The 25742-nt window shown below is 33.5% G+C and overlaps 1 protein-coding gene and 2 long non-coding RNA genes across 8 annotated transcripts; all 3 read left to right on the forward strand.

The window, feature by feature from the left end:
• The first annotated feature begins 5278 nt into the window (after positions 1 to 5278).
• On the forward strand, positions 5279 to 12106 carry LOC132033142 (uncharacterized). Of its 2 annotated transcripts, XR_009408664.1 has the most exons (4): positions 5279 to 5481; positions 6118 to 6580; positions 7525 to 7574; positions 9758 to 12106. XR_009408664.1 is itself a non-coding variant. In XM_059423028.1 (2 exons), exons 1-2 carry the CDS (start codon positions 5421 to 5423, stop codon positions 6477 to 6479), a joined length of 423 nt encoding a protein of 140 aa, XP_059279011.1. In that variant the 5' UTR covers positions 5279 to 5420; the 3' UTR covers positions 6480 to 6890. The 2 variants fall into 2 exon arrangements, 1 of the variants encoding a protein (XP_059279011.1); XM_059423028.1 differs by lacking the exons at positions 7525 to 7574; positions 9758 to 12106 and having other exon boundaries at positions 6118 to 6890.
• Positions 12107 to 12166: 60 nt separating this feature from the next.
• Positions 12167 to 16282, forward strand: LOC132033152 (uncharacterized). The gene is made up of 3 exons (XR_009408665.1): positions 12167 to 12809; positions 14071 to 14147; positions 15956 to 16282. It is a non-coding gene; the product is annotated as an uncharacterized LOC132033152 (long non-coding RNA).
• A 172-nt stretch (positions 16283 to 16454) lies between these two features.
• LOC132033159 (uncharacterized) lies at positions 16455 to 20766 on the forward strand. 5 transcript variants are annotated; one of them, XR_009408670.1, is made up of 3 exons: positions 16455 to 18529; positions 18689 to 18825; positions 20389 to 20766. It is a non-coding gene; the product is annotated as an uncharacterized LOC132033159 (long non-coding RNA). The 5 variants fall into 5 exon arrangements; XR_009408669.1 differs by having other exon boundaries at positions 16455 to 17822; XR_009408671.1 differs by having other exon boundaries at positions 16455 to 16813; positions 17521 to 18825.
• The last annotated feature ends 4976 nt before the right edge of the window (positions 20767 to 25742 follow it).

The following is a 25742-nucleotide window of genomic DNA, read 5'->3' on the forward strand; positions in this document are numbered from 1 at the left end:
CAAAATTTAAAGGCTACTAAATTTTTATTTTTAGATATGCCTACACTTTATTGAAATTTAATAAGATAATGTTAGAAAATTCATATATAAAGTGATGTTTTGTATCTTGATATTTTGTTGTCTTATCTTCCCTTGCATTTCTGCATTGACTACCTTTTTTTTTTAGTCGAGGGTCAATCGAAAACAGCCCCTCTACCCCATAAAGGTAGAGATAAGGTCTGTGTATATCCTATCCTCTCCAGACCCTACTTGTGGGATCACACTGGGTATGTTGCCGTAAAGTGATGTTTTACGACTGCGTGAAGCGCAGATAAGTTTTCTAGTAATATAGTTAAGATAAGTAAATGTTCATTAGTCATATCCAAAAATAACAACGAAATATTAAGACTCATGAAATACTCATTAATTGGTAGCTAGAGCGCCAACAGTAGTCTAGCTAGTAAGAAAATCATACTATTAGGCTAAACCATCCCAAAAATACTCTTAATATGATGTGATATTATTGTTCGCCTTGGGCCAAGCTCGCACAGTAGTGTCATGGAGTCTTTCGATTCTTTTGTTGGGAGTCTCTAATATTCTATGGTTGTGAACATTATTATCTGGAATAAAATGTGCCTTTATTCTCATATTTTGTATCTATGATGATTATCATTTCTGTTCACAGTCACACTATTTGTTAGTCACATCATGGTATCTTGAGGTGAAAACTGGTTCACCCAAGAGTTTTCAGACGTGTAACCAATCAGTCACATCACGGTTTCTTAAGGTGAAAATTGGTTTGCACACGTGTTTTCATATGTGCAATTTGTTAGTTACATTATAGTATCTTCCACGATTATAAATGGGAGTCCTCATAACACGGAAAAGACACCATATTTTTTTAACAAGAAGAAAAGAGACTAAAGTTCGTTGATCAAAGACTACAAGTTTATCTACAAGTTGCAAGTGTTTTAAGCATTTGACGATCAAGATTAAAATACAAGATACATCAGCTTCAAACCCTTGAATTAAAACACATAAAATTTAAGATTAAACTTCAAGCTCTTGGATTAAAATATATAAAAGTCTAGATTAAGCTTTAAGCCTTTGAATTAAAATATATAAAGTTCGAGATTAAGCCTTAAACCCTTGGATTAAAATACATCGAGTTCAAGATCAAGACTCAAGCCCCTAGATTAAATACATCAAGTTCAAGATCAAGCTTCAAGCTCTTGAATTAAAATCAATATTTTAAAAGGCAGTTTTAGGACTCGCCCCGGGGCAGGGCATTGGTAAAACGCCCCGGGGCTCACGTGCAGGGCTTAGTTCCTCTGAGGCTTACGCCCTAAGCGCTCGAATGTACGCCCTAAAGAGGCCCGATGCCCAATGCTCGGGGCTCGCCTAACAGTTCTTACACAAATTATATGCTAACTTCCTTAATTAAAATCGATGACCCTCATAATTCTTTGAGAAATGAATGATAGTTTTTACTATTTGAGAAATAAGAAGATTGGATGTAACTCAAATAACAAGTCGTAGTATTGCATATTTAATAATTGAGCATATTGTGAAGGTGAATATCACTTAATATTTGTTTTAAAAATACATAGCCGAATTGTACATTTTCACTTGTCATTGGTCTTTGGTCTTATGTATCAAAATTATCGTATTTTATTAATTTGCTATTTGAAAGTAATTTTATTTTTATTCATGAAGTAGTTACCTTTTAATTATACTACAGATAAAGTTTATTGATTATTTGCTTCTAGGAAGATAAAATGAATAGTGTGATAGTAAGATATTTTAATAAATTGTGATTTATTTTTTTTGTTTGAAAGTTAAGATGTTAGAGTTGATTTGCATTTCATAATAGCTTTTATTTTATTGTATTGATTATACTTATAAAATTTTGTTATATAATTACAAGTTGTTTGTGGCGTATAACGGATTGCTTTGATTAGTTTTTTGTGAGGATCAAGCACACACACACAAACATATATATATACAAAAAAATTTAAAATATAATTTCACCAATTTAAAAATATTTATTGTAATTATATTATTTTATGAAATACAAAAAATTAGATACCCATGGGGCTTACGCCCCGTGCCTTGGGGCTTACGCCTTGCAGAAACATATGTAAAAAACCCTGCCTTACGCTCCTGCCTTTTAAAACACTGATTAAAATACATTAAATTCAAAAGCAAAATCAAGCCAAAGCCTCTTGAATTTAATATCCAAAAAGAAGAATTAGCCAAATTGTAATATTGAATGTATTTCAAATAAAACATTACACTTGTTATAATATTTTCTTGATTATTTTTTTACCGAAACATCTATTTATTTGCAGTGAGTTGATGAGGTGGTGGTCCACACGACCAGATTTAGCATTTTTCTCACAATTTTTATTTTATTATTATGTAATATATATAACCAGAAATTATGTTAAGTATTTGAATGTAGAAATGAAAACCAGATATAGCATGCATTCTGTTTCTTGTTTATCAGGACTTAGATCGTGTGGTCAGATGGAGTTTTAACTTTTCCTTTGGAAATCTATATCTATATATAATATAAAGTTAGACATAGACAAGGTGATGTGACACCTCTCTTTGACCACCATTTCTATTTATTTTTTTTCTCTTCTTTTTTTGACATTTTCTCCTATTTTAATTTCCTCAATTATTCTATTTTTAAAAATCATTCTTATCTCCAATAAGATTCAATAATTAATACATATTTATGGTTATGCTTTTTCATCTTCTTCATCTGTTTTTTTCATTTCATCCGTTCATGGGTCAACAAATATTAAATCTCCAATTAAGCTTAAAAATTAATACACATTAATGTTTATGCTTTTAATCTCCTTCCATATTAGTTGCTCTGCTCAAATTGTCCATTCATATGTCTTATGGTATTTCAATTTTGCAGTTGTAAGCTTATGCCTAAAAGTCTAATTTTCACATTTTTGTTCTCTCTCTCTCTCTCTCTCTCTCTCTCTCTCTCTCTCTATCTATCTATCTAATGTGTATGGTAAAATATATGTAGTTGTTTATAGATTGTTTGATTTGTCTTCAACTAGATGGCCATAAGTTTTTCTCACACAATCGTTGAGATACACCGTAAACATCATTGAGTTATTAACAAATCTTTCTCTCTTTATCTTTACTTTTAGTTTACTTTACCCAATAAATATTTAATTTTTATATTATATGAAAGTAGACCAGATGACTTTGCTATGATATATATTCAGATTGCTATTCTATCTGTGATATGAATTGTAGATGAATCTTTTGCGTCTCGCTTCCACGGAGTACTAAATTTAACTGTGCAAGTTTTGTGACATGCTATATAACAATCCTTCCGATGTCAATTTGAAGAGATTTTCTCCTTTATGTTCAAAATATTCAGGCGGTCATGAACGGATAGCTAATAGCACATATAAGCACTCCTTGTATTTGATCTCCCATAATTCAGAAGGTATACTATCTCATTGTAGATTTTTACTCTTATAAAATCTTTTTTAGTTTTAAATATTTAATTTTTTCGTTTTAAATATTTCGTTAACCTTCTTTTCTTTTACTTTTTGGTCAAATGTTCCGGATATTGACGGCCTGTGCAAGATATAGATCTAAAGTGAATTATATTAAGGGCTATGGTATAATTTATTCTCATTCTTATGTTTATGTTGACAACTTTTATTTCATTGTGGTGATTGTTATAAAGTTTATGGTAATGTACAACATATTATCGGGCTTTCATAAATTTATGTCAGAATTTTTTTTTTCTTCTAAATTTCTAATTTTAAAATTATCTTTTGAACAGAGTTAGTGGTGGCGAGAACCCTTCTCACGGCAAAAGCGTGTCGTGCATAAAACTTTCTTATTATTGTGATTCAAGGCTTCATAGCAAAATGCTGTCTTCTTTTTCTTAAGTTTTTTTTTTTTTTTCATTTTAAATTTGAGTGTGTGTGATTACTTAACTTATTTTTTACTTTCTTAAATTATCTAAATTTGTGGTATTGTTTCACTTGCGTATATTTTGCATGTTGTAGTAAATGCTACCCTGATTTCAATGACTCCCCGAGCCATGACCTATTTGATCCTTCATAACCAACTTCATCATTGCCTAAAGAAAAGGTCCCTTAGCCTTTGGATTGGTGCGCAAGCAAAAGAAGAACAAAAAAGAGGGGATCTGCCTTATTAAGAAGCATACAAATGACATATTAAGCAGAAGCGTGTAGACTCAAAAGAAGGACCTCGCTATCACTTATATAATTTTAAGAATAATTGTCTCAACATGTCTAATTTTTTGTTTTCATTTCATTTCCTATGATTAATGTTCATTATTTTGTGTAATCATATACAAATATCACTCCTGTTAGGTTTACAGACCTGTCCAACAGTCACATATTCTTAATCCTCTTATTTACTCTTACTCTCCATTATTCTTACTCTCTTTCTGGGAATTTAATGTGTATTGAATGTAGTAATTCATTTGGAATGTGAAAATACGCTTTAATGTTTTGTAACTTTAATTACCGTCTTCCCTTCTTATCCTTTCTCTCTCATGTAGCTATTTCTGTCTGTTGTTCTCTTTTTATTTTTATTTTTAAATGCATTTTGTTCTAACCGTCTTTTGTTTCCTAATTTTAATTTTTTTTTTTTTTAGTGATCTTGATATGACAATCCTTTAGATTGGTGAATAGAAGAAAACGAGAAAGTGAATGGTAATGAAGTTAGCAAAGAGGAGGAAGAAGCGGGAATGGGAAAAATATTGATGTGAAAAACTAAGCAACTCAAATTAGAGAGTATGCATCTTATATGCACGACTTGAAAATTGTTCACAAAAGATAGGGTATATTAAATTGATTTTTATTTTATTTTATTTCCTTCTTTTAGTCTATTTTTTATTTAATTTAGAGAAATACAAAATGTGAATCTTGTGAAAGCATAAGTGTCGAGAAATCATACTAAAAATATAATTAAGGAAAGAGCCTCAGTGGAAGAAAAAAAAAACCAATCACATCTCAAGTTTCCATTTCACTAATTTTAATATCTTTTTCTTTTTCATTAATTCTTCTTTTAATATTTTACTTTTTCACGTTCACATATATTGATTTCTTATATAAGTTGTTTCATATTTAACCTAAAACATTTTTCATGGATTCTCTTTTATGAATTATGTGATTAATAAAAATTAATTCCCTTTTATAAAAGTACTTAGTAACATTAGTATTCAACTATTTAATTTTTTTTTATGATGGCGCGAAGCGCGCACGAGTACACAAGCGATGAAAATAATTACTCTGACTTTCTCTTGCATGACTCTTCATCTCCTCCCCATTAATTAAAGAAATCTATAAATAAATCTAAAGGCAAGCTTCTTAATTAAATCCTCCTCCACTACTACACTCTCGTTCTTATCTGAACGGTTGAAGATGGAAGATGGAGGATTTAGCACTCCACAAGAAAGAAAAACACAAACTTCTCCTTCCCAAGGTATGTATGTATGTGTTGATCATAAAACCAACAAAGTGGAACATTGAAGAAAGAAAAAAAAAGGGCAGGAAGTTTAGATTCAGATATATATGAGTTTCTTTCTTTTAAGGGTTTACTCCTTTCTTTTAAGGGTTTAAGTAAACAATGGAAATGCTTTTTTCAGTTTTCTTTTGGTTTTAAGATTTTGCCCATAAAAGAAAATTGGGATACTATATATAGACTTCTCAAATGTATGGAATGTCCATTATACCTTTCGTCAAAATATTAATAATATTCAAGGGTTAGAATTCTTGATTTCATTCATTCTTCGAAGAATAAATGTTAAGCTTCCCAGCAGTTGTTAAGCTTGTTAATCATACATATGTATATATACATATATAAATTTGTTGTGTGTTTCCAATGAAGGAATGCTATTTAATTTTCCATGTTATAATAAATTCCTTTCTTCACTATGACTAATTAAAACACCAGTAGTAGGGAGTATATGTGCACTTGGAAATGGAAAGTAAGATATGATATATTCCTTCTTCACTATTTATTCTCTCCCTGTGTTGTCTATTGAAATTCCAGGTTTGGTTTTTCTCCTATTTTTATCATTTGCTCCTATGATCATTCCATTTATTTTTTCAAATGCAGATTCTGAGACACCTTATTTCGTGGAAGGAGAAGATCAGATGTTGAGGAAAGCGAAACGGCCTCCTCCTAATGAGATAAGGCAAAAGAGAGCAACAACTAATTTAAAGAGAAGGCGACAAAATAAAAAGAATAGATGTAGAGGAAATGACTGCGAGGAAATGATGACATCATCCAGCGGGAAGGAGGGAGAAAAAGATAATTCCATAGAAAAGAACAGGAAGGAAAAATATCCAAGGTTGGATTATATCGAGACGCCATCGCCAGATGATAATGATGGTGGTTCGGGGGAATCCAAGTGGGAGCCATCAAGTAAGAAAAAATTGATATATACCGAGTCACCATCGCTGGATCTTGAAAAGTGATGATAGTGGCCCGCATTTTCAAACTGAAGTACCTCTAAAGAAAATAGAGGAATCTGAGAGCAAGAGATAGAACACCTTGAAAATAAATAGTTTTCGTACAAGTTTTTGTGAAATGAACTTTTAGGAATTTAGTTAGTGGTGAGCTTGTTGATTGATATGAGAATGGATTAATCTGTAACATTACAAGTATATAAGAGTTCTTTATGTATTATTTGCCTTACATCGCACAGTTTAGTATCCCTTCATTATTGACTTGCATCGAAGGTGATCATAAACTTCATTTGTCGGCAAAGTAGATGTAACTGATCAGTCTACAACAAATTCTAATGGGGACTGTTTTAGAAGCTTCATCAATGGTCCGATGCTAAATGGAATTTTACATTGACGAGTTATTTAATACAACAGTTCGCCATGCTCTGTCGTTCATGTCCTTATGTTATTACTCTGTTTTTCCTTTAATTTCAAGTGATCTAAAATTATAAATTTGACAATTCCATTCTTTTATTCATCTATAAAATTATCTTGGCCAACAATAGGTTTTGCTATTGGTTTCTAGAAGATTTCTGTGTTCTATGTCTTCTTTTTATTCTCTAAGAATCCATCTCCACATCAATCATGACTTATAATTGCTGATGCAATTAGTTTGAGAAGTTTTCAGCTTCTCATTCACGTGCCAATAAATAAGCAGCACGTAATTAAATGCTAAATATCATAGTTTAGCTTTAGCATATCTACATTGTCTCTGATCTAGGGACTTGAAAGTTTGCTTATCCTCTTGAATCTGTTAATTAGGTGATATATGCACTGTCCCTTATGAGGTCATTGTGTGTAGTTCAGTTTAAAACTACTGCATAATCTAGCTTGCATACAAGTCTTGCCTTATGTAGACGGTAAATTTTTTGATTCACTGTTATTTATAATTATTCCTAAGAAGCAATGATAAACTTTCACAAACATAAATAAAGGGAACAAGCAATTGTTAGCCTCATAGTCGTTTAGCTTAGAAGGGCTGAGTATTTGTTTTATTTTGGCAGGTAAACCCCAGCATTAGCAGAAATTAAGTGACCTGAAGGTGAAGCTTTTCACATAAATTGAGTAAGATCTCCTCTTCTTTTCTCCACCCAAGTGTTAGTGAATGCCTCCTCCAGACAGTTAAATCCTTGAAAATCAGTGTGCAAACATTATGAAATGCACCCCAAAGTCTCCCTTCATATCCAAGATTTAGGAAATATATTGCATTTGGATTTGTAGTTACTAGCATCCATCAATGTTCTGTTGTTCATACATACTTCAAATGATGTCAATACATCTATTAAAATAAATGTAAAATTTGGTAGTCAAATGTTAATACAAAAAGCTATTTACATGATGAATTTACCCGAACAAAAAACGCGCACGTGTGTAGTTGAAGCTGATAATGAAGAACTTTATTAGTTATGGTTCAGATTCCTCATCCTATCCAACTTTCACATCCCATTGGTTGGCAGGGATTTTTTACAAGGATGCAAAAAAATGTTCAACGGAAGCATATAAATATTTTTGTTGCCAAATGCTTGCAAAGTGGAAACCGCCATCCTCTTCTCTAATCTAGCTCCATTTATGACTGTTATGTTGTATATGCAAGCTTTATCAGTAAAAACCTTCTGAATAAAAACTTTTTGATAAATGCTTTTTCAGTAAAGACTTGAGAAGAAGATTCAGTATAAACCAAGCTCGTTTTATGATCACTAACTTTTTGTGTATGGGACCTGCTTGGCATGAGTAAAATTTTCAATTGTTTAAAACATGTGTTGATTTGAATAGGTTGTGTAATGTGCACTTGGAGACTAAATTTTTATTTTAATAGTACGCAAAACTCGTAATTCACTCCAGTGATGAAATAAAGTTGGACATAATTGGCTTAACATAGTTAAAAGTGATAAACTGACTGTAGATTATTACTTCCAACTTTTGCATATAATTTAGCTTGAAAATGTGCATATAGTTGCAGTTTTTCACGTAGTAATATGTTTCATCGGATTGATATGCATTCTGGGAAAGGAAGGTGAGCAAATGAGACAAAATTACTACTCCCCTAAGGCATGATGGAGTAACCTGCTTTGCTAAAACTTGAATTAGTAGACGCTGTACTAAAGCATTTCTAGAGCTTAGATTCACCTATCCAAAACATTGAAAAGGAAGTTCTAGAGCTTATCTATTCATCTGCACAATATTTTTTCAATGTTTTGATTTAGATGGTAAAGGTGATCTTCTAACAAGATTTAAAGTATTTTTGCCACAAGCTCCTATGCTAAATTCACTTTTGTAGTTTGTATCCTTGCCACCATTGATAATTCATTTCAGTGATGATAAAAGTTAACTCAAAGAATTATATTCTTGATGATACTTTCCCTTTGTTGGTATTTGGATGTCTTAACTGAATGATTACTTAAGTAAAACATAGTACGTGACACATGAAAACTTTAGTTGTTATTACTTAAGCAGCCTATCTTCTGATAGAACCCATAGTTGGCAGTAGCTTCATTTAAAATTAAATCCAAGAACTTATTACCTAAATGTTAGACGAGAACTTTTGGTAGACTTTGTCTAATAATAGAACTTCGGGTAGATTTTTCCAATAAAAAAGGAATATTCAAGACAAGTTACTGATGAATGAAATTCTAAAATAAGATCTGAACTTCGTAGCTAATACCAGTAGAGGAAAGAGAAGCAGAAAAAGTTTCCACCAATGTAAAAACCGGCACATCCTCATTCCAAAGCTTAGATCTTTCGATACTCTGTTAATACTAATTTCTACAATTTTCCTTGCCAGCATAATTCTGAATGTTGCTCCTTTTTTACTTGTTTCTGCGTTATTCTTTTCTATACTGCGCTTCAGTTTTGCTTCATGTCTAATGCATTTTTGCACTTATTTTTCAGTTTATGCACCATGTTCTTCATGTTTGCAGATTTTCCTGCATTCTGCACAAACCTTCTACGATTAACGGTTTCTATATTTCTTTTGGGTGCATATTTCTGCAATTTGCACATATTTTTCTTAGTTCGACTCATACTCCTTACATCTGGAATAAATTTAATTCAAAATTGAACATAAGAATATATCTTAAGTATATTCAACTTTTAGCCGATACTATGCTCTGCCTGATTTCTACAAATCTCAGTAAGGCTTGCTTGGAGGTCCTACCCCCTAAGCGTCTTCACGACAATAGATTGGGTCTTCATAGTTCACACCTTCTTTCACAAACAATCACGAGTGATATGCTAATCAACTTTTCCAGGGCCTGAGAAAATTAGACAGTTAATAGCTTTTTGGAAGCAAGATGTGCAGTTGATCGTCTGGATTATATATCAACGATTTCAGCTATAGTTTGTTTCTCTTTACTGATGAGGAGGATGGTCCATTCCAGAGAGCTTTTGCAAAATTGTTCATGTATGCCCTCTGTTTGGTGAAAAGAATCAAACGACATATATTCTATGGTATCGTCGCAAAGCTCATCATCATTTGGTTCAACTACATGTATTTATACAGCAAGCCTTCTCTCCTTCCTTTAAATAAAAAACATAGTTAAATAAGCAATGTTAATTGGTGTATTTCTTTTCTACTTACTATAAAGGGGAGTTTGAGAGGACGAACAGGCGTAATTATGGAGTTTCAAGTTTACTTCAATTGTACATCATGTATTTTCTGTTTGTACATTTCGTTGTTCTGAAAAACATGGATATCTTTTGACCAAATTCTATTTGTATCCCTCTAACTTCAGAGAGCAAACACGTGGTCCCATTTTAATTCCTCTTCGTTCATTCTGAAGGACGCATGTACTATGTAAGGCACGTGTGCTACCTCTTTGGTGTTCCAATTAGCCACGCTTTTTGTTATTTTTCATTGCCATTTGGTTTCTGTGTTGTGATCGTTCTCCATTGTTGATTCAATTGTACTGTTCTTCATGTGGCTGTGAGTTTCATTTTGATTGCTTGCAAATTCTGCTAATTGGATATTAGCTTATATTTCACATGTATCATCTATAGTTGACTGTTGTTGGCTAATGCAATTCTTTGATGCTTTATTCTAGATAGCTAATTTGAAACGCATATTTTGCTTTTTGAGTTCTCTGTCATTTGTCCTCTATTTTTGATTCGGTATGGATCTTGAATGTGTTGTGGGTGCACTTCTTCTTTTTTCTGTTTTTCTTCATGTGTTCTTAGTGGACTATGTAGATGCATATGATTCTGCGACTGTTCTTCACATGTAGTTTCGGTTGTATTTGTTTAATTTTGATATGCAATTTTGTGGTTTCACATTGTTCCATCTAGATATATTTGTAGTGGAGAGAGAGAGAACAACATAACTCGACCATTGAGAGACAGGATAAAAAAAGTACTCAAACCGTCTCAGGTGATAACACTTCTTCCCACACTATATGTCTTTGACCTCACAGTTACAAGTACATTATTGGAGAACTGAATCACAAGAGTGTTCGTGATGATACGTTATGGTTCTATGAAAAAGCAAGCTCCTTTTTGAGAGGAAATAAGGAAATTTTAATTACCTGATTGCACCAAATGAGTGTTGAATGACAGAAGTTAATGTACAATTGGGCAAAGGCTCCTCTGCAGCTATTCAGTGAGGAAAAAATAGGAGATGCATCTAATGTGTATAACATGTTCGATAATCTGGTCCATAAGGAAACCTTGCCTACTGCTTTAGGAAATGGAACTGATGCTGGTCGGTGATCATGTGAAAGCGCAGCTTCAGCATCTATGACTTCTTCGGACGTACTTGCAGCACGCAAAAGTTTTATCCTTTCAGTTAAAAATTCAACGTGCTTGGTGAACTTTGGTTGCCTTTTTTGTTTCACAATGAAAACATGTTTATATTATGAGTGCTTGATTGATGGACTATAATTTTCATGATTACTATATATTGGTAACATTACTTCTGGATTGGAGAGGTATATGTGTGTTTACCAAACAGTCCCAAACTTTTACTTTTTACCATCACCACATTGGATTTGGATGGTCATGTTGGATGTTTGATCAGGAATATGAAAGGACAATAGAGCAACCTGTCTACTACAAGTACAAATGAATCAAACAATATGAGATAATGCATTTGTCTTTTGGCTTCCCCAACTTTAGTAGAAACCCAGTATTCATTTAGCTGCAAACTGTATTAGCAAGTTGGGACTACAATTTCTTGTAATATGCCATCTTTATTCAATAGATTTATGTTGTTATAGCAGTGATATGATAATGCAAATTCAGTAGGCGTTTGGCCATGACAACCACATCTTTTTAACTTTATTTGGTATTTTGAAGATGGAGTGGAAGTTGGAGTTGTGTTTGGTTATAGTTTTTGCAAAGAATATTTGGTTGTTTGAATGTACAGAATGTGAAAAAAGTGAAAACAAGATTTTAGGTGTTTTTCAAACTCCAAATACAACAATTTTCATGGCCAAACGCTAATTTTTGGAAAAAGTGAAAAACAATTCCGGAAAAAAGTGAAAAATTCTCATGGCCTAAGGGGTACTGAATTATTGTGCTTAATCAGTTCATTCAGTTGAGCTAAAGCCTACAATCGTTATCATTTGTATCGTTTGGGTTACAAGGGTTTTCTTAGAGCCTTCAAGTAACTTGTTTACAGAGATGGTTCTGTTGAACCTAGTTTCCACAATTCTTTGGTGACAGCCTCGACTTGTATAGCTACCTATCCTCTCCTTTTCTTTTTCTATCACTAGTAAACTTGAATGAATACAGTGCTTTTGCAAGATGAAAGAGTGAATAAGAATTTGCTCAAGTGAAGTTGTACTTCTCTTCGGTCTTGATGGTCTTCTATTTATAGCTGCGACTGCTGGCCTGTTTTGTGATGGTATTGATGAGATTGTGGAAATCAGTTCTTTCCTTTGATTGATAATCCAAGTGCTTGCTCTAAGGTAATCCAAGGGATTTGCCCTCAAATCAAGAATCTGTGAGATTCTTGATTTGCAACCTCTTGCTTCTTGATTGATATCTAGATGGGGCTCCTCCGAGAGTTTGGTGCAGATTCTTGATTCATATCTTGGTGCTGCTTCTCCTTGATTCTTGATTGATAAGTCTGAATCTTCTTTTCTTCTTGGAGCAGTGATTTGATTGTCTTTCTTGATTTATTTTCTACTCCTCTTGGTGCGCTGATTTGTGTCTTTCCTTTTGTGATTGTGAGGTTTCGTACTGGTAATTAATGCGCGTTGCTGGAGCTCGTTGCTGGAGCTCTTTCATCTTTGGCAGCTGCTTGATTTCTTTTCCTTATTGGTCCTCCGGGACAGCCAACGTATTTGGCTGCAAGGTTTTCCTTTTGTAAGCACTGAAGTATCGCATGTTACTTCTTGTAGGACCATGTTGTCATTTGATCTTTACAGGTCTTTTCCTGCAATAAATTTGGGGTTAGTAATGTCATTATTAAAACATGATGGGGCTAACACTTTCTAAAACCGAGAAGTATGAAGTAAGTTATAAAAAAATGAAGTGTATAACTTCCATATAATGTGATGGGCATGAAAGAGACTTGCACTTCTTATTTTTTTTTAAAATATTGGTAAGCTAAAATAATATAAGTTAAGATCAGTGATGCATCTTACAGATCTGCATCTTACAAATCTTTGTAAGTCCAACTGTAAAAATAGATATAGTGATCCCACCAAGCACATGCTTTAACTTCTCTCTAATTAGTAGAATATGTCTTTAAAAAGGAAAAAAAAAAAATAAGGTCCTTAAGAAGCGGAAATGAGTGACCTGTTTCCTTTGTTAAGGGGTAGGATAACATTTCTATGATTTTCTATAATGCTTTCCTTTCTTTACATTTTGCTTTGTTCCTCGCTTTACATTTTGCTCAGTTCCTTTCTTTAACATATTTTACTTAGTTGCTCGACATCTCCTTTATACATGATGTGCCAGATTAAGACTAAAAAGGACCTTGATTGGCTATATTTCTCCAAGAGCATTGTAGAAGTTGGATTACAAGTTCAATGACATTCTTTTGAAAAAGAGTGACCAGATTTTTTTTAAAAAGCACTATCATTTTATCTGTTCAACCAATGATGTAGAAATGAATTATTATCCAAGTTAAGTTTCTATGCAAGTAAAAGATCATGGAAATATTAAACTAGATGGACAGACTGTGTGAGTAGATCTGAGTTACTTTATATTTTCAAAGATGCTATACTATTAGGAATAACAGATGTTTGTGAGAGTTCAGAGATTGCTCAATGAGTTTGGATGATTAATGTATAAAGTGGAAGGTAAGGGATCTACTATTGAGTGCCTGAGTCGGCAACTCCTTTAAAACTAAGTTAACAATAAATATATACTCCTTTAAATAATATATGAGCTGTTTTTCCTTTTCCCATAAGTATGATGGGCTAATAAGCTTTGTTTCATAGCTTGAATTAGATTTAACAGTTCCTTGGACTGTTGATAGCAAAAGAAATTTTGTGATTCTTTATGTATTGAGAACACTAAAAGGGCTGCTCAATAAAAATTTCGAGAATCCTGGTATATATGCTGCATCTACATTGTGAAAGAATTTGATTGTGTTTTAAATCTTTATTTGCAAAATCAGAGGAGAAGAATCTATGAAGGGGCTGTAGTAATTGAGGTTGCTGGTGATCTGACCACGTCTTTGTCCCTGATACGGAGGTAAGTGTATTTTTCATGTACCTCATAGACACTGACTTTTCCCTTTGCAGCTTATGTTTCTCATTTGGACCTCGCAAAAATGAGTTACTTAATATTTCCTTAAGGATCAGGACAAGATTTTGAAGACTTTACTAGGGAACAATTAGATTGTATTCAATTCTTTGTAAGCATGCATCTAGTATTAATATTGTTCAATGATTCAAATTGAGGAAACTCTGGCGATATTGATTTATAAAGTACTCTAAGCTCACTACTATTTTCACAAATCAAAGAAACTCTTCTAAAGGGTTCTCTTGTATGTGACTGAAGAGTTCGTTGTCGGCATTTTCTAATACCGAACACATCCCTTTCCTTTGAAGTATCTTTAATCTACTAAAAGGTGTTTGGTAAATCATCAGTTGAGGCAGCTGGTCCATAATATTCCTAAGAAGTTGAGTGTACATTAAAACATGCTTAGAGAGTCAAAGTAAATGTTTCAAAATTTAACCTCCCAAAAATATACTATCATCAAGGTTACAACATTTTTTAGACAGTGGCGGATCCAGGGTTTTAAGGTTGTGGGTGCTTTACCGCCTATAATAATAGACAAACATTGTTAAAAAAAAATCGATAAAATAGAGAATTTTTTTGAATTTGGGTTAGGAAAGTGAAGAGGAGGCTAAAAATTTGAACCAAGCAAGTCACTATCTTTTTCTCCTTTTTTGTCACAGTGAATTAGATTTTTTTTTTTTTTAATTATAAAGTGAGCAGTGGTAAAAGTAAATGAAATTAGATAGTAATATTAAAAAGAAATCTACTAACACCATAAGTCAGCGAGAAAAAGAAAAAAATAAATGCGAGTACTAAGCGTTAACAAGATGGATAAGAATATTTTCCCAAAAAAAGTGCTGAGGCGAGTATCGATACCCGTCACGTACTACGTGGGTCCGTCCCTGTTTTTAAATGTCACAAGGCCTTAGACTACTTTTTGTTGACAGGTAGCTCCGCTTCTAATAAAACGTGGAGGAAATGTGGGCTCTAAGGAAACCAAGAGTAATACAAAATTTGGAACAATATGTAAAGTCAAAGTTGCATCACTCCTAACAATTGCTAGATGAAAAGTCACCTAGGCCACTGATATGTTAAAATATGTATTTAAATTTACTGTGGTTTATGTTTTTTCATATTGGAATCTAGATAGCTGCTGATTTGTTACAATTTTTAATAGATATCGTAACATTTCTGTCAAGTTATCTGAGTATGGGACTCTTCCTGGTGGTGCAGTAATTGAAGCAAAACAGTGGAGAGGCCATGATATATTTTTGCAAGTTTTGTTGATCTTGTAAAGATTGTTTCCCATTGTTTCCCATGTATTAGATATTCTGCAATTGATGTGTCGTGAGGGTTCTTTAAGGATGTGCATTTTTGTATGCTTCGCGTTTTCATATCTATTGGAGCTTTACTTTTTCTTGAGATATTGCTATTATAACTATTTAATTATTTAATAAGTGAATCTTTGTAGCAGGCGAAGTGCAAAATAATAATTATGCACGAGTCCATCCATCTTCAGACGCTAAAACACGTGCCCCATTCTGCTAGCTTTCTAAGACCTTCTTCCTCATTTCTTGCAGTCTTGCCCTCAAGCTTTCGTCTTCTTCTTTCCTTACTGGTTATTACTCTCTTTTTATCTTTGTTCTTGGTTTGTTCAATGTAATTTTTTTCATCAATGGAGTGTTGCATGTGGATAATCCATTTTAATATTATGAAGGATTTTGAGATTTTCACTTTGAAACTGGGGTTTTAAGAACTTGATTAAACACTCATTTCAGTGATCGGACTGTTGAAAAATATCAAGCTGAGGCATGAATATTGACGATCGAGTAAGAAGCTTCTGCACCATCAGAGATTAGATTTGGATGTGGTTGTGAGTTATGTTCTTCTCTATCACTTTGCTCAATTTCTCCTGTATTTCAATTCTCTTTCTTCTTTTACCTTTTCGTCTTCGCTATAATCCCTCTTTCTCTTCGTTACAATTTCTCTAGCATGTCCCTTGTTCATTTAGTTATTCCTTTTCTCTTTAGTTGTTCGGCTATTGGCGTATGTCAATTTGGATTTTGTGTTGGTTTCCTCACTTGTACTTTTTAATTTGTAGTTTGTTGTATCTCCTACTTGAACACCATTTGCTTTTATGAACTGTCGCCACCCCCTTTTAATTCCAAAGTGAGGGTCCATTCGCCCTAGTATCGTCGAAGTAATACGATTGACAGCCTGTGAATGCCATAATACTGTCCAAAGTGAGGGTCCATACGATTGACTAATACAGCCTCAATTGGCAAGTATGCCCTCCAACTTTGTGTGTGCACAAGTAGGACCTCAACTTGTATAAAGTTGGAACACGTAACACAAATGCTGACGTAGCACTGATATGGCACATTTATTTTGGAGTGTTCAATTGATAAAGTGGAGACAAGTTGAGTTGCCTGCTTGTGCACAGCCAAAGTTGGAGGGCATACTTGCCAGCTGAGGCCAAGTTTGAAGGCCTGTTTATGTATTATGCCTATATTTTGGGTTGATGATGTTGGCAGACAGATCAAATACATGCCAAGATTTAGTCAATCGTAGAAGGGACGCAGGGATGTGTACGATTATGCCGATCATGAACATGATTTTCCTCCTGCTCTATTTTTGTGAGTTTTTTTTCTTCTGCTATACTACATGTGGTTACTATGCCATCCATTGTATTAGTCTCTGAAACTATATTTTGAATCAACTAAAGAACAGGATAATGTTAATATTTGTCGAGTGTTTACTTTTCCTTGACATGTCTTTATGTGTTTGACACTTTAAAGAAGGAAAAAAAATTATGGGCATCATCATGGAGAGTGCAGCGGCATGGCTTAGTTCATAAAGATTTGTGTAATAACAATGGATCAATTTTCCAAGAAGAGAATGTGTTTGATATAGTAGCTTATGCACTACAAATTCTACGAATAAAACAGTAATTGTCGAAGTAATAGGCTGTGGACAGTATTATGGCATTCACAGATGTCATTGAGCTTTAGTATCGTCGAGCATTTTTTTATTTTTCGTTTTTGCACAAATCAAAGAGGTTATAGTCTAATGAGAAACAATTACCAAATAAAAAATTTAAAACAATACATGACATACATTGGTTGTAAGTTGCAGGATTTCCTGGTTTTCTATAGTTCAGTTGGCACTGGCATGGATATGGTAAAAAGGTCTATCAAACTCTAGACATAGTTCAAGAGGATATTTAAGCTAGGAAACTATTAGTTCAGTTTGCAATAAATAAATGTTGACAATTAAATCTCATGGTACTGAATTCCTAATCTTTTGTTCGTATTATAAGTGAAGTGCAAATTTTATAATTCAGACTGACCATTGATATAGGGTCCCAATTTAAATGACGCCAAACTTTCAAAGCGTCTCCGCCGAGTTCCTCCTTGCTTCGCTCACTGGTTTGTCATATAAACTCCTAACTATTATTTTTTCTTTAGTAAAATTCAAAACGGTAAGTTCCTCTTTCTGTCTAGCTAATTGCTATCCCTTTTACTTGGGATACCCACTAAAAATAGCCAATCAATATGTTGTTCTTGTTTTGTCCTCTGGTGAAACACGACTCTCAAAGAAAGAACAAATCAAAAGAGAAGCAGCACCTGGAACAATAGAAAGAAGGTAAACACTGCTATTCGAGATAATTATTTTTAATAAATTTTCTCAGTTATGTTTGACTATCAAGTTTAATTATATGATTCTCATGGTTTTAACTTCGTGCCTCTTAGATTTCTTTCCTCCAAGGAAATGTAAGTTAATTGCTTGACATGCTGAACTCTAAGCAGTATATGCAGTTTATCATTTTAATTTTACATTTTTACCATCCTAAAAGTATTGGCTGGCGACCTGAATAATTTGGGATTGACGCATATTTATAGAATCCAAAAACTGCTGCATGTAGGGTAAGATCTTTTGGAGCATATATATCTGGCTCTATAGGCGCTTGTGCCTGTGCATGTAAGTAAATCTACATATATCAAGTTGGTGATTTTTTTCCAATTGGATGTGCAGCTGGATCCTATTGTAAGTCCGACGACAATTTCTTTTATTTACCTTGGTATTATTCCTTGATAAATTTACAGCGAAAAGGTACTTACTGATAATTTTAAGTTTTCAATTTTAGTGTGTGTTACTGAAACTGACTTTTAGTTGCAGTAATACTCAACAACAAAATTTCTGAAATTAGGGCTGGTACTCCGTACATTGGATATACATCTAAGAAACATGCTCTGTCGATATCTCCATGATGCAGAACAGTAACTTGAGTGCAAATTTGTGAAAAAGCCGATGTCGGTGCATCCAAATTTCTGAATTATTATAATTATGCAGTTGAGTTAATTTTCTTACTTCATATAGGAAACTCGAACCGGATGATTCACGGTTACCCACTTACCCTCCAACAGATGTTTGATAGGACTTGGAATGCATTGCCACTATGTATTACAGCTAATGAGAATGAATGGGGTGTTTATGGTATTCTAATGCAGGTTAATGCTTTTGTGAATATTCTTTCTGGGGGTTGCACATGTCTGGTCTATGTGGTACAAAAATGAAGATGAAGTGGGTGTAAAATCTGCTGAAGAACACACCAAAACATGTTGAGATGGTTTGAGAAGCATCCCTAGTAAGTTGCTCTCATTGTCATCATTCTGCTTTGCTTTGAATATGTTTTGAATGTAGAATTAGGTGTTGGATTGTGCTATTGTGTTGGTAATTTAGCAAATTTACCTTCAAAATAACTTTAATGGTTCTAAGTCATTATATTGGGAATTAATTTGTGTCTTTGGTATATTTTTAGCTGTGATGTTGAACTGGAACTTGTGCAGATGATTTTCAACAGTTATCTACTTAGTCTTTAGAACTTAAGAGCAGCAGAAAGAATAGGAAAATGCTTGGAACTTGCATTGCTTTTTGTGTTTTGTATTTCGTCAATTTTGGCTGAGAACTCAATAGTCAAGTTTCATTCAAATTAGTTAATAATTAGTCGTTTTGACTGACTGTTTTTACATAAATGATAAGTAGAAAAGCTGTAGGAACTAGAGTACCTAGTGGAAGAGCTCAGAAATGTCTAATAAAAAGTTGTCTTCGTGAATATAGGAAATGAATGATATGCTTGTAGATTGCTCGCAGCCATTCTTAATTTCTAGCCTGCTGTATTTTAGGAGCTTCTCTGTTTCGCACGACGTTGTTCTAGAATGTGCTTTGATTTTAAGAATCCTTAGCATCAATCTATTTCTTCTAATATCTTCTTCAAGGGGGTCTAATATACTTGAAGTCAATATAATGATACAAAGGTAAGTCTGACTTGAAAGCAGGCTTCAAAATAGAACTATGAAGAGAGAGTGAATAAATAACTAGCCATCTTTATAATTCTATACATAGAAAGAAGATGAAGGTGTAGATCAAAAATACCACATATCACAGAAACATGGTCACCAGTCCCCTTTCCCTTTCCCTCTACATGACATGATATGTTAGTTCAGTGCTTTGCTCCATTCTTTATACACGCCTTAGTTGGGGATCTACTGCCAAATTTAACTCTGTGTGTGTCATACCTATAACCTAGCAACTCATCAGATGATATAACATCCTAAAGTATCCCTGCATCTATACCTCTTGCTATTCGAAGTTACTTGCACTAGGGAAAATGAAGCTCTTAGCTTTATCTGTCACATGTTTAGTTATTTTTTTAGTTTATTATAGTGGGAGTTACTTGCACTAGGGAAAATGAAGCTCTTAGCTTTATCTGTCACGTGTTGTTTTAAGTTATTTTTTTAGTTTATTATACTGAGAGTTACTTACACTTTGAAAAATGAAGTTCTCTGTTTTCACCAATTATTTTTGGTGTTCACATTGTGACTGCTCTTTCGTTGAAATATATGGAGGAGAGACATCTAAATAGCTGCTATGGCAATTGTAGTAAGGCACTAACAATGTCACTTTAGTTTTACCTGAATCACTAACAAGACAAACTAAGATGTTGGCATACTTTTTCTACTCTCTAATTTTTTTTTTCCATTTGAAATTGTCTAGAAGTTTGCAATTAACTATACGAGGGTATATCTGTTAAATTTTCCTCTAAGCGAAACAGATGCATCTTTTAATTTGTATGTCTCTAATCTCGATTTTTGCACTCTTCTCAATTCCAACTTCTTTAGCTGATGATATGTGTACTTGGTTTTTGAAGGTACTTCGAAATGCCTCCTTGCTATGTGGTTTCTGGAATAGCGAAGGTCGGCTACTAAGTTGGGGACTATAGCTCTAGCTCATTTGAAATGATCAATCAAGAAATGCTTGAAGATGCATTTTATATATAATTTTTGGATATTATTACTACTATATTAGAAATGAGAATGTTGGGGTTTTGTCGTCCTCACAAACTTGTATCCCCCATTGAAAGCTTGACATGTGTTGTCCAACTTTTAGATTTATTGTCCCATTTTATTTTTCCCTTGAGTTAATTTCATATTGCTTCAATTGCCACCATGTAATTTTGTAAACAAGATCAACTTTTGAGACATTTTGTAAGGCTCATATTACAATTTCCAACTCCTCTTGTGCTACTTATTTCTTTTTAAATTTTTCTGAATAATGTCACGTGATAACTTTATCTCAATTTATGTGATACTTTTTATTTATCGAGAGTTGATTTTATTTTATTTTAAGTTAAATAGAATTAAATACAACAAATTGCAACTCTTATCATATCAATATGATCTAAATACGTTTTAAAATGTTGGTCAAAGTTCACATGGTTTAAATCTTGAAAAACAAAAAGTATCATATAAATTGGGACAAAAGAAGTATGTTGCATCATATATGAGATTTTTTTGGGTAATTTAATCAAAACAAAATTGTATATAATTTTAAAATCTTACTTAATACCTTTTTACCAAAAAAATGGAAACGAAACGTCTTAGTGTTGTTCCTAGGTTGGGGGGCGGGGAGCCAAATATTTTTTTATACAAAAAAATAATATCAACATTAAAAACTAATAGTTACAGTATTAGCTAACATAATTTCGCGTGGTATTATGAAAAGGTGTAATTATATTTTTAATAATTGAGAATAACTATTTGTAACTATTAAGTTACAGTAAGTGTTATGGAATTGCATTCGATATAGGTTTACTTTTTCAAGTTAAAGAAACGGGTATGAGACTAATTAGCTTTTTATTTTTCTTGGACTTCCACATATTGCACTATGATATAATAAATGTATTAACAGATTAAAACACATTTGACATTGCACACATTCAGTGTTTGATGATTCTGTCTTATCGAATGGGCTTAAATTAAAATAGAAATTTGGAACGTTATTTGTTGAAGCAAAAGTTGTAGACTCCAGCACTACCATTGATTATGACATTCCTCGAGAGGTTTTGGACTTTAGGCATTCTCATGACCAATCTGTCGAATTCTTATATGATGAGCTTGCTATCAGTAATGGTTTGAGGACAGTAGTTTTCTGTTATTTATTACTTTCAACTTGAAATCGACGCTTGCATTTATTTTTTCTTCTAGGAATGTCTAAACAAGAGAATGAACCAACATACTTTGTTTTGAGCTTCAAAGTTGGTTAAAATATAATTGCATCAAAGGTGGAAATACCTAAAACGTTAAAGAAAAATAAAGAAGAGAATTTGTAAATAAATGATAAGCTTTGTAGACACTTGCTAACTGATGTATCGTTTTGTTGCACATTTGCATGTATATGTCTGTCACTTCTCCGCTATTAACAAACCATAGTATCTTTACTTATGTGATGTTGAAAATTATGTTAGCATTTCTTGAATATCAAAATATCTTTCTATGATAAGTTGATTGGTCAGTATATGTTGATTCAATTCACAAAAATTAAGCAAAGTTAATCCTACATATAGTCAAACTCAATTTGAGTTATTGAAGTGTATACTCTACAAAACTTTCATTAAAATAAAAAGAAGAGGTGTTTTTATATCATGCATTTTGAAAACAAAAAGAAACTCTACTTCTTTTAACTCTCAATCATGATTTTATTTGTAAGAATTTGCAGAAAATGTTGAACTATTTTTTCAATAACTTAATGCCAAAAAGAACGGACCGAAAAGGATTGCAAATTTAACTCTTAATATTGGTTCGGACCCGGGCTAACCACTAGTGTTTATTATATTTGAATATGGTGCTACTAGATAATGTACTTATCTCTTTCACCATATATTGTAGATATAAAAGTAGCTATTAATCACAATGAAGTATATAGAAGTCTTTTGTTATTGTATCTACTTTTCACATGCAACAGATCATGGCGTCCTGGTAATGTCCATTGCATAAGTGTGAAAGTTGTTGCAGTGCTAGATGAATTTAGAATGCTTGATTAATGAGAGTTTCAGATTCCATTTGTAGGGAGTGCGATTAACTGTTTCGGCTTTAGCAAAGTGTACTGTAATTTTGAATGAAGACATGCTCAGAAGTGATGGTCATCCTGACCCCAAAAAAAAAAAAAAAAAAAAAAAAAGTTGATAAACATTTGTAGTGCAATTGCTTGGTCTAAGCGAGTTACAATTTCATTACCTTGCCCGTCTAGTCTTAAATAATGACAAGTTATTAACACTCACAAATTATTCACTAATTAGTAGCTAGAATGCCAATAAAGTCTAGCTAGTAGTGGGAATTGTATTGTTGGTCTAAACTAGCCTAAATATACTTTTAATACGATGTGATACTGTTCGATTTTAGTGTCACACCCCAATTCCACTAGGGTGTGATGGGCACCCGACCCCATATCCGGAGCCGAGCGAACCCACAGACCTTTATGACATACAAAATTTTATTATGCTTTTAAATCAAATAAAATAAAATACACAATAAACTCTCAAAATATTCTTGTCCGACGTTTTCCAAATCAAACAGAATCTATGATCATACAGAATTTAACGCATAATGCGAGGAAGGACATACCGGCTGATGAAGCCGCATACACAACTGACATACTATACCCACGACTCTGTCTGCAAAGCCTCTAACATCAATCCAGAAAAAACATACGTATAAACTCTGACTCGGTAGCACTCCAGGAGCAAATGGAGCTTGCCAACTCTGCCGGAACATCCGCTATAATAACTTCATATCATCTGGGTGTACCTGCGCGGCATGAAACGCAGCCCCCGAAGAACAGGGGGTCAGTACGGAATATGTACTGAGTATGCAAAGCCAGAAATACTGTAACAGAATCATAAGCCAATCCGGTATGACGGGAATGCAACTAACAAATCACAATCGGAATCGGATGTACGAAGTATATCGGACGAGCCTTATCATGATCGAGAGGTGCGGAAGATTGATATACGATTCATGGTCGAGTCGAAGTGCAGAAAATACGTACCTTATCCAGAAGATCAAAACGCTTACTTTCAGATCATAAATAGTGCAAATCAAAGGCATGCACAGAGCACAGAAATATGGTCACCATAACACAACACATCATAACATACACACGGTACCCGGAGACATATACCACACCGGGAAACCGGACACATCATAACATAGACGCGGTACCGGGGGGCCGGACATATACCACGAGAACCGGGAACCGACACATCATAATCCATATACCGGAATCGGGGACGGACATATACCACGGTACCCCATAATCCATATTCACAGAATCGGGGACGGACATATACCACGGTACTCGGAACGGCCACGGTACTCCGGAGGAGACGGACATATACCACGATTACTCGAGATCGGCATATCATACTCCATATACACGGTAGCCGGGGACGGACATATACCACAGTACCCCGGAACCGAACACATCATACTATCAGAGCATTCATAACAGATTATTTAAACAGAATGCTTATATCAAAATACTTATATCGGAATATTTATATCAGAATAGTCAAAGCAAAACACTTGTATCAGAATCTCCAGATACTTATACCAGAGAATGCATACGAATCATAACAAACTCGGAATGATAGCCAAAAGTTTACCCTTAATTATTGTACGAAAATCGGCCAAATAGAGCAATACAGTTAGGTCTCGGGAATTGTGGGCCCACCTCGGGTCACGTCGAGGTGGCGTACGGAAATTACGGACGTTAAGCCTTATGGAACCACCGGTGAAGGTCTTAAAGTAGTTTGGTTCCATTTGTGAAAGTTAAAGATGTTTAAGTTATTTTTTTCCAACAAAACATAAAGTATCTAATTCAATTCCATTGAACGAAAATGGACCAAATTTAAGCTCGGATCTCTAAGAGTAGAATCATCTCCGAGGTTCCAATCATAACCTATCACATCTAGGACATGCCAAGAGAAAGAAAGGGTAAGCCTTACATACCTTATTCGCCCTTTACGCTTGTCCAAATTCAAATCCCGTTTCGTCCAAAATCTACATTTGGTCATATTTACCAAATATTAATCATAAGGTTTTAAGAATTCAATCTTAACCAATTCTTGTCTACAAAAATTTGGGCAGCATCTCCCCTATACATATAGCACCCCCGAGAATTTAACTCGGCCAAAATAATTCAACAACAACACCAACAATCATCACAAAACACAATATAGCATAACTAGTCTCCTTTCCAACATAGTGTAATAGTTTTCATTCCAACTTCACATTTTCAAATCAATACCAACCTTCTCATATTCATTTACTAATCAAGATCATTACAATACAATTTGGAAATATTTCATATCATTTCTACGAAATATTCACAAAATATACAAAGTATACAAATTTTTCACCAAAACCATAATCCATCCAAAACTTCTAATCTTCAACATACATATTCATAACATATTTCCATCTTCCAATTCCATCAACCATAATCATAATTTACATCTTAACAATTTCATTTCCATAATATCACAAAATCATTCTAAAGTGACATAATCTTCTACATTCCAATTCAATACCAACTTAAACCATTTAACCTTCATTTACATTATAAGAATCACAACAACACAACTAACATATTAAACAAAATTAATTCATTTCCATTTCTATCTCCACACCACATGGCCATAATTCCCACTTCCCAACTTCAACCAAATTCATTCAACTTTCATTTCCAATATAAATTTCACCATAACCACAACTAGAATACAACATAAAATTCAACTCATATTATATATACAACAATATACATACACGGCTACACCCTTACATACATACCCACTTTGCAAACTTCCATATTTCCATAATTTCTACTCATTTCTACATACTACAACATAAACAAACCTTCATAACATAAGAAAAAGGAATTGATTCTTACCTTTTTTTTTTACAATCTTCTTCACTTGACCAAGTTGTCAACTTGAAGAAACAAGTGCTCTTTCTTCCAAAACAACTACACCAAGTTGTAAAGGACCCTTGAATTAGTGGAAATACCACAAGAAAATAATTTTTGGAGAAAGATTTTAAAGGGGCAAAAATTCAAGAGCTTGGCCGTATGGCCCTTTTATTTTGCTCTTCTTTGTTCTTGTTCTCTTATTTCTTGAAGTTTCTAAATGTTTCAAGACAACTTAAATGATCCCTTATATTAATTTGC

The sequence above is a fragment of the Lycium ferocissimum genome, chromosome 2 (assembly GCF_029784015.1).
Source record: "Lycium ferocissimum isolate CSIRO_LF1 chromosome 2, AGI_CSIRO_Lferr_CH_V1, whole genome shotgun sequence".
Classification (NCBI taxonomy): domain Eukaryota; kingdom Viridiplantae; phylum Streptophyta; class Magnoliopsida; order Solanales; family Solanaceae; genus Lycium; species Lycium ferocissimum.